Here is a 16332-nt window from a genome sequence, read left to right as displayed (position 1 = left end):
TTTGTTAATTGCAGGATCCAAATCTGACCAAGTAACTGAATTCCAAAGCAACATCATGTAAGGCAATATTACACAGAGACAAGAATGATCATAGTCTGTGTAAGTTTTTTAATCTTCTATCCAGTAAGAAATGCTCCTGCTGCTCTTGTCCTTTCATTCTCCACTTCTGAGAATGGTCTGGTTTCATTACTCTTTTATTCCTTAAATATGTTCTTTTTAAGGAAAGCAAAGTACAAATATTACAGCCTGGGAACACTGGATTGTCTGTGAAATGGTATCCACCTCTTCCATGAAATCAAAACGTACTGGGGAAAAAGCTTTGATAAATTCATTATAACTTATAGAAACAGTTAACTAAGGGCATCGGATTTGAAGTGAGTGTAATCAGCAGAGAACTGCTAAACAAGAGACAACTCCATCATCAGGATCTTCGCCATCATCTTACTGAAGAGGCTATGTGGAAAGTCCCTTGCACATCTCTAGAAATGCAGAAAAGAAAGGAACTACATACCACTGTCTCACCTACCCCACTGGTGCCCCAGTGTCCTACTGCCATTGATCTGTTAATCTAAGAGTTATTAAATGAAACACCTAGCTTCTTCTTTGAGTATTTTTTTTATAGATTGAAAAAAAAGTGATGATTGGTAATAGCTAACATTTAATGTGGTACTGATTACAGACTGATCATCAGGTTATTTCTGACAGCTGACAGCTAAGTAGAAATACACATGCATGGATTTTTATACGAATGTTACTATCACTCTGTATTGCTGTTACCTTTCCTTCCTTGTCTTACCCTTGAATTCTTTAGACAAGGAGAAAATACTATTTCCAAGTAGTGATATATAAAACCAACTACCGGTGCAAGAATACCTGGGATTTAATATACAAATTAACACAAAAGAATATACACATACCTGGTCCAATGCAGAACGATGCAATAATTGCAAGAATGCAAAATATACTGAGGTAAGGAAGCCAAGACACATTATTCTGGTAGAAAAAAAAGACATTAAGTGCATTGTACTTATCACCAACGTCAAAACAAAACAAAACAAAACAAAACAAAACAACTGATAATGTTTTCCAGAATGCTTTTCTATTACAGAATTTAATCTAGGACTATTTTAGAATTTCACAGCATTTTTGCAGAATTTTGTTACATTATTTGTTTTGAAGGTCTTACTTTCTGTCATATCCACAGAGAAAAATACTAGCCTATCTCCTACACCACTGAAGTCACACTCTAAATTCTACTTCTTGTCCTAAAGCTCAAGCCAATCTGGAAGAGAGTTTATGCACTTCTACTCTCTTGAGATATTTTGGATGTGTAAAAAGAGCAGCTATGATGTTCCACAAAGCTTCTACATTCTCCAGTCAAAGACTGGGCAGTATCTTTGAATTACCTATCTTTGAATAGGACAGCTCTATCTGAGCCTGCACAAAGCACATGAAAAACACAGTCAAAGCATTTTTTGTCAACAAGGAAGGTCATGTGTGCAAGCAGCAGCTACTGGGGCAAGAGAACAAGGTATAAATGATTTATTAATGGACTTGGAAATGAAATCATCTGTTTTCCCCTTAAGGTAATCTGCGTTTATTTTACTACAAAATACATATTTCTTGATTCAGATCTCCAAATGATGGGAAATGAAAATACTGTACATTATTTCTACTGATATTTCAGGACACTGTTTTTAACCATTTAAATTTCTCTATGAATGTTTGTTAAGAATACTATTATGCAAAGAGAAATTCACAGGTTCCTGTTCCTATATCTACCTGTTTCTTTTTTCATCAGCAAATGTGAATATTGAATTTGTTATAATTTTACTATTTTCTTTTTTTGGAAGTTGATTAAGTTACATATCACTACAGTATCCTGAGAGTCACTGTAAAATACATTTGCTAAAACAAATTATTTATTACTAAATTAAATAATAACTTTAATTTTCTGACAGTTTTCTCTTACAGTGACTTATTCCTTTAGTTATGCAGAAAACATGATTATGTTCTCCTGGGCATTAATGCAGAGCAAGTGATTTGTAAATCTGCCAAATTTAGACATTCTAGAGTTTTCATATGAACTCACAACCAAGGTCCCTTAAGGCACTAAAAGAGCAAAGGTGCAAATACACAGGAGATATAAGCGGCCCTGAGATCAACCCTGGATCCTTTATTCAGAGCAGTACCCAATCTATAATATTTAACAGACTGAGATGTTTCTGAAAAGAAGCAAAAAAGAAGGCACTCAGTCTTCAGAGATCTCCAATAGCTGAATGTCTTCATCCATCAAATGGTGTCTTAAATGCTTTGGCAGAGCAATTCTTAGTCAATTTACAAATCTTGCAATAAAAGCTCTCTCTTGGAGAGCAGTCTTATTGCCATGACAGGTATGTGAAGTAAAGCTTTCTTGGGCTACACATACGGGTAAGTCAAATAAAACTTAATCATGTTGCTGCATGCATCTGCTTATCTTCAACCAAGAAGAAACATTTGAGTCAGATCAATGTCAAGACACAGAAACAACATCAGGCAAGGAACAGCTTTATAGAAGACCACCCAAAAACATGCTGTTCTAGACTGTCACTTCTACATCCCAAAAGCACTCAAAAACTGAGGGAAACAGTGTGACAATGAAAAGTGAATTTAAGCAATAGAAAATGAGTTCAGATTGGTTTATCAATCCTCCTTTGAACATTTGAAATATTTAGGGACATGAACTGCTAGTAACATCTGAAAACTTAGCCTTTGCAGAACATCTGCTCTTAGGTCTTTGTGTTTTCAATGAAAGTATTGGAAACGTAACTTGATAAAAAGATTAAGCATAGAAACTTTTCACAGTTGGAAAAAACACCAAACACATCCAAGCAGATGAATAAGGTTAAAATAAACAGTATGAAAGAAAACTTGAAGAAGACTGCTCTACAAGATAAAAATAGAACAGAACATTTTCCAACTATGGGTAAAATTGTCAGAGTAGTTCATGTTATGCCATGAAATGAATGATACAAAATGATGCAAAAGCTGATAGAGCTAATCACAGCATTTTGAAACCACCATATTTATAACCAAGTGAAAGACAGACCTTTAAATCCTTACATCAAAACAGTTAAAAATACTTATGTAAGAATACTGTTTAAAACAGACAAAAGAGAGAGTAAAAAATACATAGGAGGCATACCTGCAAAGTCAGAGACACAGTAAGAACTGCAAAGAAGACTATCATCAACCCAAAACCCCCGATGAGAAGAGGCCTGCGTCCAAGCCGTTCAATAACCAAGCCCTGGAAAACAAGAGGCATATGAGTTTCTTGATAAACCACTGAATGAATCAGAGAACGTAATTTGCTCTTCTGGTAAATGAATGGTAACTGAAAAATGAATCAACAGAGTATATTTTGTACGTATCAGCTATGCTGTGTTCATAATTGTCTTCATAATGTTTACATAGTCTTACCTGTTTGGAAAAACAAATCAGCATGGCATCCTGATTTAAGAGCTTGGGAAAAAGAACAGTGAAACCACCAGAAACATTACTTGATAATGTTCTCTGTAGGAGAATATGCATTTCTCCTACAGATCAAATGTAACCATATAGATGGAAAAATATGTAACAGGTTAATTCCGCATTAGTACCATTAGCTTGGCAGATTTCAAAGATACTGCTATGCTTAATTTATTGTGTAACAATTTCTTAAGGCCGTACCTTGGTCAGATAAAAATAATATGATGGTAACAATGTCAAGCTCAATTTTTTCTTACTATTCACTTTTTTTAGGGGAAAACTTATTCTGCTGTGATGGAATCAACAACAAATTCACACCAAGTTCATATAATAATGTTCTTAATGATTTTTAAATGTCAAAATGTTGAAACAAATTACATCTCAGTTTTGTATTTCAACTATTCCTTAATTTCAACAGTTAATTCAATATGTCTTTCAAAATGAACTTTAATAGTTAAACAACTATGTATTAAAGTATGTCTTTAAGCATAGCATGTTTTTAGCACAGATAAAATCATTTTTCCTTCATCTAGAATTTGTTGTTTTTTTTTTAATTTCTGGTTAATCGGTATTAAGAAAGAAGTTAGCCATGACAAGAGCTTTTATTTGAGTAGCCAGATTAAAGAAGTGAGAAGGGGTTATAGAAGAGGCATTTATTCACATTCTGAATTTACATTTCACACCTGAAGATAAATTACTTCTACAAAAGTCACAAAATCCGAATACTTTTCTGTTAGAGAAGAAAACAGATTTTTGAAAAGCTGCAACATTAAACAGTTTTTTTGCTAGTCTGAGTCACTAGACTAATATCTATCATAACATTTTTCTAATATTCTGCTTTCTCTGACAACTGCCATAATTACAAATTACAAAATGAAAATGAGAAAATGATTTGACGAAGTCCAATATTTCTCACTTCAAATAACTTAAGAGTCAGAAATCTGAGTCTGTCACAGTTATGTACTGGAGACTGAAATCCCACTTTCAGACATCCCTCAAGCAGAAGATGAATTGAGTAATTAAAATGAAATCTGGAGCAACGCCTTTTTATTTATTTATTTATTGCAACAGTGCACACCAATGCACTGTGAATATCTAGAAGAATCAGGATATAGGGAAGCACAGTCATTCAGGGAATAAATACTCCTCTCACAGTGCCAGCCTTAGCAGCAGTTGATATAAAAGGCTTTAGGACATGGCACCCCTTCACTCCACGGAGGTGGTCTTCCACACCACAGAGCATTGTGATGCTGCAGAACACAGTGAGCAGCCAGCTCTAGCATTATTTCCTTAAATGAGGAAATATACTCATTTTGACAGTTTCCACAGATTCCATAATAGAATTTATTTCAGAGTACAGTTTAAAATAGACTTTCTCTAATGTTATTAGGGTTTTACACTGCACTTACAGAGTCCAAATGTTCTGAAACTGCAAGTGCTGCACTGCAAAAACCCTACAAGTTGTCAAGTATTTTCAACTACAATTGATGAATCCATCCTGAAAATACATGTGGCCACGTATAAATGTAACCAAAAGGAATTTTTTACAAATATGAAGAATGTGAAATGGTCTGATGAGTTCATCAGAAGACGGAGTCTTCTACGGTGTGTGCAATGGATGCTGCACAGGTAATTTGGCATACCAGTGACATTCCCTTTTTTGATTATAGATTGTTGTTTGCTATTGAACAGTCTTGGTGTTACACCAGCTGGTGGGGTTTGTATTAAAAAGGAGTGAGTGCTGAACGTTTCTTTCAGAGGAAAAATAGTTCACAGAGGACTCATGTACAAAGCAAAATGTGGGAAAAAAAGTGCTAGACAGTTTCAGGCTGTCAAGCTCAAAGGAAATCCCAGCAATGGACTCCAAAGAGAGTGTACATACACTCATGCCTGCATACATTGATGTATTTTGGGCACATTTAGGCAAATCTAGGTGGGTTGCTGAGGAACTCCCAGTTTTAACTGCTAGCAGCCAAGCACAGACACAGTTATAGCAGGCTCTGTGTGCTGTCTGCAGAAGAGAACAATGCTTTCTAATGTATTCTAATTTTGTTTATTTGTTTGTTTATTTTCATTCAGAGGAGAGAGGGAATATAACAAAAAGAAATCCAAGTAACACAGTTATTTTCCCTGAGCTGAAGCCAAGCTTCCCAAGCATTCATCATGCTGCAGAGTCATTGCCATTTATTACAGTAGCTCTTAGGAACTTGAATGTTTCAGCTTCTGGACACTTCCTACAGTTTTGTTTTTTTTGTTCTCTCAAAGAATTTATCATTACAATTCCTGGTGGTATATCTTGTGATTTATGGAATGGACCAAATTCATCTTCTAGAGAAAGTAAAAAGCAATCTTTGTACTTACTCACTGGGACACTATGATGTACCCAGCTTGTTGGAAATTGTTAAATTATTGTTAAATTATTTCCAAAGGTGACACTAGGTAAATCACACTGACAGCATTACAAAACCTGGTGTTCACTGACTCAAAAGGCTTCTCCATTAGACACAATCAACTTGAACAATCACAGGTAGAAGAACCCTATTTCAGTTTAAAGATAAGGACTCTTCTACTTTGCTCAAATGCATGTCATACTTCTTGTATCTGTAGTTCTAACCCAATCAAATATACATAACCCAACAAAACACAACTACTTGTGGCACACGTTCAAATGTGACATAGTAGCCCCAATTGAAATGGGATACAAGACTGAGACAATCTCATTAAAGGCAAGAGCAACACTTTAATGCACTCTCCCTATCTGGTAAAAAATTACAAGACTATGGTAATAGGCAGTACGTGTATTTGGAAAGCAATGTCTTTCTGAGGAAGCAGGCAGTCAGAAGGCTGAGCAGAACCGCCCCAGGAACTGTTAACAGGTCACAGTTGCTCAAACACAAATAAACCAGTCCACACCAGAAAAGCCTCTGAGAAGGCCCTATTTTTTATGGGGCCTTAAAATATTGTTCAGATTAAGTACATAGATGCTTCAACAGCCATTCCGTCAAGCATTTTTCACTAAATTTTAATTACAAAATTACTTTATTTTTTAGGATTTCTTAAGAAAACCAATGATAAAGCATCAATATTTCAAATTTCTCTGTTGTTTGTTCTCATTTTCTTGACGGAAAAAAAGCTCAGATGAAATCTGAGGTTTCCCATGTTAAAAAAAGAAACAATGATGATGATAATAATAATAAAAACCCATACTATAAATAAGACTGTAAACTGACAATAATTTCATTTTTTGTTTTGACTATACAAGTCCAAAACTTGTTAACTTGCAAAATCTACCAAGAGGCCCATGACTCATAGAAAGCTAAAAATGATTCACCAGTTTTCAAGTATTTATAAGTCTGCATGCTCCACTGGTTGGTAAGCACTGACAATTCTTACGTATTGAAGATTTGTAACAAAAATATACAAGTTGGCAGAGTAAATGAAATAATAAGGAATTCGACATGTTCTGTTGTTTAGTCATAAAATGAATTTTACAGGCGATAGCACACTGAGTTATTTGCCAAATTGAGTAGGTTGGTACTTACATAAGTGTGATCATAAACACACATTTGCAGAAACCTATGCCCTGAGCCATTGTAATTAAAATATCTTAAATTATTGAAAATGTGTTTAAAAAAAAAAACCAACAACAACAAAAAAAACAACCAAAATCCTTCCAACCAAAACATTTGTTGACAGTAAGGCAACTGATATTTTCTTTTGTCTGGCAGGAAACACCTGTGAATAAAGCTTAAAAAGCAAATGTCGATCTTTTCATTTGAGTCAGCTGCTGATATTGGGGGCTGACATGTTAAAAGCAGATCACGTTATAAAAGATCAGTGAAGACAGGGAGAAAGATGATTATGTAAGCAAGTTCTGTAGCCCAAATGGGAGCGTAATGAACACTATTCCCTACTCACTTCCTGGCTGCAAATTATACTATTAGATTTCTTTCATGTCTCAGCTCTATACAGAATTCTGGTCTACATGTTAACCTCAAGAGTAACTACACTTTCTTTTTGATGTATTTTGCAAGTAGATATGAGAAAGACTTTATGTCTAGGTTCAGATTTAATATAAAATGCCATCTCCATTTTATTGCCATAAATAGCTGGGCTGAAGTGGATAATCATATTTACACCACCAACGTGACTATTTTATGACATAATGTATAGTATGACACATTCAGGAAAAAAAGAATAACAGAAGACTGTGAGTTACAAATGAGTTTTTGATGTATATATAGTTTTGCCTCTGGTAGGAATTATACAGTTGCAAAACAAAGAAAAGGTATTTTATTTAAGTACCTAGACTGGACTTCAAAGGTCCAGCACCACATTTGATCACCTAAGTAAGTAAAAGCCTTAAGTGCCTTCCCTGGCATATCAGTTCACCCAAATCTTAGCTCATGCCATGGCCAGATAAGATCACAGAATCACAGAATATCCCGATTTGGAAACGACCCACAAGGATCATTGAACCCAATTCCTGCCTTTCACAGGACCACCCAAAATTCAAACCATATTTCTGAGGGCATGTCCAAACTCTTTTTCAACTCCAGTCCTTTACTACTGCCCTTAAGAACCAGTTTGAATTCCAAGCCTCCCTCTTGGTAGCTACCAGTCTAGGAATCACTATCAGCAAAGGAATTGATTTCTGAGTTCCCATTTTACAGTAAACTTTCCATAGTCAATCTCCCCGGATGGAAGAACTTTTCCATTCAAAGAATATGGTCTCCATACTGAACATCTTCTGGGCTAGCCTGACCAAAATGCAGCCCACACACAGATTTGTTCCAGTCTTCATCTTGGTAGTGCCTGGGTCGGCTCTTAGGGCAGCACACTAAAACCCCACTACTTCCTGTTGTATGACTTCAATAAGCAATCTTCAGTGGAGCGAAGTTTCTAATACTGATGATTTATCTATTAAAAATACCATGTCTGTCTTGTGTCAGGCACGCATTCATAAAAGATAGACTAGATAATGACCTTGATCTATGATAAACTATTGTGGCTGGTGTTTTATTTTCTAATATTAGCTTCTGAATACCCTGAAGATAGAAAAGACTGGGGGAAAAAATAAAAAAAAATTACTCAAAAAATATTTTTAATGCTTGAAAGTGTGGAGTTGTGTCTACAGAACTTTCATTTTCATATATATCCTGTAGATATATATGTGCTGAGGAAATGCAGCCTCTAGCAGACTGTCGCTCAAATCTACAGAGTGGTGTTTCATAAGATTTTTTTTTCCTGGAAGGCATTACATCATTACTTCCTTGCATGTAATTTTGTCTATCCTAAAGCTCAAGAGTAATAAAACAATTTAGAAAGAATAATGTCCTTGCCTAAAAATGATCACATTGACCATTTGTGGATTAAGGCAACGTGCATTAACAGGATCACAATTTGCAATTCATCCTGTAGTAAAAATATGCCAACATGAACTCCAGCTGTCTGGGAAGTTTCTTGGTCAATATCTCCTTTCCACTGCTTGCTGTTTCTCATTATTTTTCTCAAATATATAAATCTAAGCATGTCTCAGCTCACAGATTTGCTCTATAAAGATTTCACGTATTTACATTTGAAACTGTGAAACGAGGATAAAATTTGTAACAAGTAATTAGTGACTCATTGCATCTAAAATAATTCAGTATTTTATATTCTAAATGAATCACTAAGTATTTTTTTATTTCATTTCTTAGACATGCTTAGAAATGGTTTTGTGGGACTGGGTAAAGCATATGTAAATCATTTACAAACTCACACAATTGAAATTTTACACAGACAAAACAAATTAGCATGGTAGGCAAATTTAGAAGCCAACAGTTTGCTCATGTAGGCAACTATTTATGGCTTTCTACAATTATAGATGATGAGCTGCATAAATATTTTGCTTGGATAAAAGAAATTATATTGATTGCCAGGTCACTTTTCCCCCCTGAATCTGCATGCAGTAGCAAGCTGATTAGAGACTACCTTTTTTTTTTCCCCTCTAAACTTATTAATAAAAATGAGGCTTTCATAATCATGAAGAACCCAAAAATCTTGTGAGTCAGTTATAATTTCTTAGAGCACAAGGTCTAGGCAGAATGAGCACCTGTCTTTTATTGCACAGGGAGAAGGAAGGCAGAATCCCTTGTCTTCCCTAGACACTGGGATAAATTATTAACCAATCAGTCTGACAGCAGCTAGAAGATAGTAAGGTGATAAGAGCAGTCAAAACAGATTTGTTCAGTGCAGATCAGTACGACTCCTTTTGCTGTCGGGGAGAAAGCTAAGCAGATAGAAAGAAAATGAAAAACATGATGGATTGTGACTTCAGTAAGCCTTTTGACAGAGTTCCACATGACACTTTATATTTGTGCATATGAAGCTTTTCTTTCCTAAAGTGCAGCACTAGGAACCTTTCATTACTGAATTTCATCAGATCAATTTCAGGCCATAAGTCCTATTTTTTAAGATCTTTAGTTCCTGCAAACATTTTTGAGTTTCTGACCTTTGGTGATCTTGGGTGACTCCGGTGATTATAAAAAGGATCTTTTTTACCTAAGGAGCATTTTAAGACTAATGGGCTCTGGACAAACAGACACAGAATCCCACAGTAACAGCTACCTCTCTAAGAATAGTTTTGCAATTAATTTATTATCATTTCATATAGCCCACATCTGGTGTATCTTATATTCAACAGTCTCAATGCAAAGAACTATTTCATACACTATGTTTTTAAATTGTGAAACGTATTGCTTTAGGATGCTGTGGATTCTAAAAACATTTAAAAGTTGAAAAGTAACAAGACAAATTCAAATAAAGAAATTCCATCAAGGCTATCAAACATCAGCAAAGGTTCATCAACAGATTAATCCCCATTATTCTCACTGAGGTTCAGAGTCTGGGCATTTGATCATCTAGCAGCTATATATAATATAATGATATATATAATATATAGTGATATGTATATAATGATCAGAGTTGGCTCTGATTGCATTGTGGACCATTTACTAAAAAGATCTGGTTCTATTACTTACTGGAGTATTTACTGAAACCCTGGAATTTCTTAGCAATTCTTGTTTCTGCTAGAAAGAACGATAAAAAAATATATAAAGTTCTCCCCTTGCTTTCTTCTGTTTCTTCCCTTTCCCCCTCTGAATAATGTCCATAAAGCATATGCACCTTAATCCATATCTAACACCACCAAAAAGCAAAAATTGTTATTGAGATGTTGCAAGAGGAAGGAGAAATCCCCTTCTTACTTCAGGCATACGAAAAAAGGAATTTATTCATAGAAATGAAAAGTAGTACAACTTTCAGTTGAAACACTGAATTCGTGCTCTTGTTCTTTTAAGCAGCAGAACTGGAACATTTATGAAGATTACCGAAATAAAGTTAAAGATTCAAAGCACCATTTTTCGTGAGCTGAAAGAGTAAATTTTAAGGAGGTGGAGATATCAATACCTGAGCATTTCCAGAGGCACAGAAAGAAGTATTAAATGTATTCCTCTCATACATAAAGAAGCTACTAAATATACAGTACAAAGTAGACACAACCACAACCACCTCTCTCTGAACGAGCCATGCTCTGTGCTCTGCATGAGCCCCATAAATGGATACCAAGGAGGAACTGAAGCTGGTAGGCCCTATTAATAGAACCGTTTTAATATTGTGAAATCATCCCCATTCTGTTGCTATCTCTTTCCAGAGAATAGATAGTCCACACTAGATGCATCCTCATGAATTATGACCAAGACTTCACCAGCAACATTCCCTCCTTTCCAGCAGGCCCATGGGAGGGCTCTGAGATAAACCACTACAGCAGTCACTCTAGTAAGTCGAGTCAGTAATGAGTTATCACTTATGGTGCTCTAGACCTTGCTCTTCCGACCTTTCTCCTCTTCACTCATATGAAGGACAACTGGATTTAGAATTAAATCCAGAAATAGCATTTTCAATTGTTTTTATTAATTACTGCACTTAATCTTCAATATACTATTCTGGACATGTTTTAACCTATATAAGGAAATAAAATTGGTAATTTAAGTATTAAGCATGTTAATGGATTCCTACAACTTTACTTACAGAAGAAACAGCAGCAAGGGTCTCAACAGCACCAGTGCTTAGAGTAACGTATGGGATTGTTTCTCTGTTGATTCCAGCTTCACTAAAGATGTTGTTTGTGTAGTACCAAATCTGTATGGAATGGAAGAGAATGAGTTATTAATCACTATGGTTTGGAATACAAGCCTTTGTCATTCAGTTCAAGTATCTCATCTACCAGGCACCAGATGTTAAAATAACGAGTGCTCCTGAGGTATTGAGAGCTGGGCAGAATGGCAAGTGAAGGGAAGGTGCAAATTTCAGTGGATTAGTCACAAAACCGTACACTTCCACCTGGATTCAGACAGAATTACAAGGAGCTCTAACTCAGTTTGCCTTAATTCACTTTAGGAATAAATCAAAGAAACTTACTTTGAACAACAGGATACAAGAACACAAAGCCAAACCACTTAAAAGAACAGATTTACATGGTGTTAGAGAACACTTCAGAGATACTTAACAACAGAGGAAAGACCAGAAAGAAGACACTGAAAAACATAACATAAATTGCTGCTTTCCTGGACAGAAGGTGTGAGACTTGTCTCGTACTTCATTGCAAGGTGGAAACCTGCAGTCAAGCAACTGCCCTAACCTTTCTTTATTAACAACAGGGAAGAAGGATACTTTCAGATTGAGGGTGGTTTGTTAAAGAGTCAACAGTTTTTAGTATGAAATGAATCATGGATTACAAATACCTATAAGCACCCTACATACATTCCTTCCTAATAATTTCTTAATAACTCCCTTCAACAGGGGTTGACAAGAGAGGTGGTGGCTTCCCCATTCCTGGAGATATTCAGGGTCAGGCTGGACAGAGCTCTGAGCACTTGATTGAACTGTAGGTGTCCCCATTCATTGCGGGAGAGTTGGACTTTTTCAGGGAAGGTGACTTTTTTAGATCCCTTTCACATCAAACATTCTATAATTCTGTGAAAAGACAGCAGTGAAAAAGTAGTTGATGCAACAACACTAATGCATATTACATTGCATGCTGTACGCACATAGATCTCTTCCTACATCTGCCTAATGCCATGTCTTCTCTACAGTAAGCTTGAAGGGCACACTATGGTAGGTTTTTTGCTTACTGAAAACAGATTGCTGCGCAGCCCACATCTGTTGCAAGATTTCTTGGCATTGGAAATACAGTGCCTTGGTGGCAGGAGGGACCCAATGGAAGCGTAAGGAACCCGTTTAGGAATGACTCTGTCAAAGTAACATGCAGTACAATATATTGTTTTAATATGAAAAATTTGAAGTCTACCAATGAATGGCATCTTCTCTGTAGTTTTATTCTGCTTTAGGACCAAGATCTAATGGTGGAATATAAATATTACAAATGTTATGCATCAGAGATATGCTTTACCAGATGAAAAGAAAATGGGTTCATTTACTGTTGTCAGTTGAGGTCAAGTTGTCTGGTATTCTGTTATAATCAAGTAGATTGATATGGTCAGGGCTGCATCATGATTTCTGTTCTACATAGAAAATGTCAAATGTATTATTTTTTAATATTTTATTTTTTTAATTATAAAATAAAGCCTTAAAATTGAGTAAACATACACAGATACCAGCAGAATGATTACAGAAGTCTGCCATTTGTTAATTTCCCCTGAGTGGGACCTAAGAGACTTGCCTGAAAGAGGTCCAGCTTTCCCATATGCCCTGCACAGATGGTGGTTATTGGAAAGATCAGACAGACTAACAGGGCACTACAGACAAAGTGAAGGGTGAGAGCTATGCCTTAAGAGATGCTTTTGCAGTTAGTGAAACTTTGCTGACAGTGACTCACACCTGGCAAGTGACTTCAGACACAGATAGACAAACCAAGAACCAGGTTGAGTAGTTAGTGACACATCTGTACCTCTAATTTATTTTCTGAGCTTTGGGTGTCTGGTCAGGAAAGCCAAGCAGAAGAGACAAGGAACCTGAGCTTGTGTTCATGTGGTCCAATACTTTCCTTAATTGCTTTCATCATTCATTTTTTTGCTGTTGTTTTTTCTGGATGGACCAGTTAATTTCAGAACATAAGTTTGATATGAATAATGTTATCATGGGTAACATGGTTGGAGAAATGAAGTAGAAATAAAATGAAGATGAGGCTTGAAATAGCCAACTCAACATACAGGTCAAAACAAAAGTAGTTTTTCTAAGGCACTAAATTATACTTTAAAACAATTCCAGCTTTCATTTTGGTCTGCACCCCTGACACACACACACAAGCAATGAGACTATAGTTCTGCTCTGCCATGGAATACTGAACAATTTCAGTGACTTATTTAATAACTGCAAAGGCCCCAAACTCTTCTTCCCCTGGAAATTTAGCTGTGTCATTTTATTTTGCTTATGTGATCAAAAATGTTGGAGAGTCTGAATTATAATCACAGAATAGTTAAGGCTGGAAAAGACCACTACAATCATTAAGTCCAATGACCAACTACCTGCACAATGCCCACTAAACCATGTCTCTCAGTGCCACATCTATATGTTTCTTGGCGCCCCCGGGTACAATGACTGCACTTTCTCCCCAGGCAGCACATTCTAACACAACTCTTTCTGAGAGTAAATTTTTCCTAATATCCAAACTAAACCTCCTGTCACGGGTTACTTAGATTTACCTATGCCCGTGACAGGGGAAGCCACCCCACGCCCCCCCCCGGGGCCCGGAAAGGAGGGGGAAAAGGGGAGTGGGATAAAACAGTGACAATCTAAGGAGGAAAAACTTATTTTACTAAATATGATATCGAAATACAAGATAACACAATATAATATAATTAAGGCTAACAAAATCGAACGAAACAGAGAGAGAGAGTCTCCGAAAACCGAGAGGCCTACTGTGAACTCTAGGCGACACGGCTGGAACGCTTCCCACTCTCCGAGAAGTTCGAGAGAAGAAGGAGGGCACTCCAGCCTGGGAACGAGATTATATAGAGTCCTGGTCCCGTGACTTATTGTTACTCCTGTTGTTCTCTGGGATATGTAGTCTTCTTTTGTGGACTGCACATTCAACAGAAGTATCCATACTTGACATGATGTTATGATGTGGAATACTGATAGCAAAATTACAAAATTACAAAACCATGACATTCCACCCCTTATTCTACATTATTACATCATGGTTAATATATACATATATATACATATACATACACGTATGTAAAATTGTGATAGCTAAATAGTAGAATTGCATGTAACATAACTAAATGTACAACTATAATAACTAAAATACACTACACATGCAAACATATATATATATATATAGATACATAAAATTATTGACTGCACTCCCCCAGCATCAAATTCCCTTGTGGCACACATTGAACATCCCCATCCTTCTGCATTACCCACCAAGTGCACCCAGGTCCCTGGGCAAAGACAGTTCCACGGATAGGTTTGCCCTTTCCAGAAGCTGGAAGGACCCAAACAGCTTTTCCCAACATGTTCTTTACATGTATAACAGGGACCTTATCTCCTTCTACAGTGTGTAGGGGGCTAGATTGACTAGGACCATCACGATTGACAGATCCTCTAGTATTGACCAACCAAGTGGCTTCTGCCAGATTCTTCTCCCAGTGCTTAAATGTTCCACCACCCATTGCTTTCAACATAGTTTTCAACAACCCATTATATCGTTCAATTTTACCAGAAGCTGGTGCATGGTAGGGAATATGATAAATCCACTCAATGCCATGATCTTTGGCCCAAGTATTTATAAGAGAATTTTTGAAATGTGTCCCATTATCAGATTCAATTCTTTCTGGGGTGCCATGTCGCCACAAGACTTGTTTCTCAAGACCTAATATGGTGTTTCGAGCAGTTGCATGGGGTACTGCGTATGTTTCAAGCCACCCAGTGGTTGCCTCTACCATAGTGAGTACATAACACTTACCACTGCGAGATCGTGGCAAGGTGATATAATCAACCTGCCACGCCTCCCCATATTTATACTTTTGCCATCGCCCTTCCTCCCAGAGAGGTTTCATCCTTCTGGCTTGTTTAATTATGGCACATGTTTCACAATCATGAATAATCTGCGCAATAGCGTCCATGGTTAAGTCCACCCCTCGGTCTCTGGCCCACTTATATGTTGCGTCTCTTCCTTGATGGCCTGAGGTCTCATGAGCCCATCGAGCTAGAAATAATTCACCCTTATTCTGCCAGTCCAAGTCAATTTGAGCCACCTCAATTTTGGCAGCTTTATCTACCTGATGGTTGTTTTGTTGTTCTTCAGTAGCCCGACTTTTGGGCACATGTGCATCCACATGACGCACCTTTACAACCATATTCTTTGTTCGGGAAACAATGTCCTTCCATAGTTCAGCGGCCCAAACAGATTTTCCCCTCCGTTGCCAGTTATTTTGTTCCCACCGCTGTAACCACCCCCATAAGGCATTTGCCACCATCCATGAGTCAGTATAAAGATACAGCATTGGCCACCTCTCCCGTTCAGCAACATCTAAGGCCAGCTGGACAGCTTTTACCTCTGCAAACTGACTTGATTCTCCCTTACCTTCGGTGGCCTCTGCAACCTGTCGTGTGGGGCTCCACACAGCAGCTTTCCATTTGCGATGCTTCCCTACAATGCGACATGATCCGTCAGTGAATAGGGCATATTTCTTTTCATTTTCTGGTAATTCGTTGTATGGTGGGGCCTCTTTAGCACGTGATACCTCTTCTGCTGGTGATGTTCCAAACTTTTTATCTTCAGGCCAGTCCATGATTACCTCTAGGATTCCTGGA

General features: G+C 36.9%; 1 protein-coding gene across 4 annotated transcripts in view; it reads right to left on the bottom strand.

Annotated features, from left to right (window-relative positions):
• SLC2A9 (solute carrier family 2 member 9) overlaps positions 1–16332 on the bottom strand; it is a 98466-nt gene that overhangs the window by 33031 nt on the left and 49103 nt on the right. For all 4 annotated transcript variants that reach the window (XM_085545740.1, XM_085545738.1, XM_085545741.1 and 1 more), the window contains 3 exons: positions 11578–11688; positions 3185–3286; positions 918–993 (listed from right to left, as the gene is read on the bottom strand). In XM_085545740.1, coding sequence (XP_085401866.1) covers positions 918–993; positions 3185–3286; positions 11578–11688 — 289 coding nt within the window. The remainder of the gene's footprint in view (positions 1–917; positions 994–3184; positions 3287–11577; positions 11689–16332) is intronic.

Source organism: Coturnix japonica, chromosome 4, assembly GCF_054131305.1.
Source record: "Coturnix japonica strain WE chromosome 4, WE-NBRP24, whole genome shotgun sequence".
NCBI lineage: Eukaryota > Metazoa > Chordata > Aves > Galliformes > Phasianidae > Coturnix > Coturnix japonica.
The sequence above is the reverse complement of the archived record's forward strand: the minus strand, read 5'-3'. Positions and strand labels throughout refer to the sequence as shown.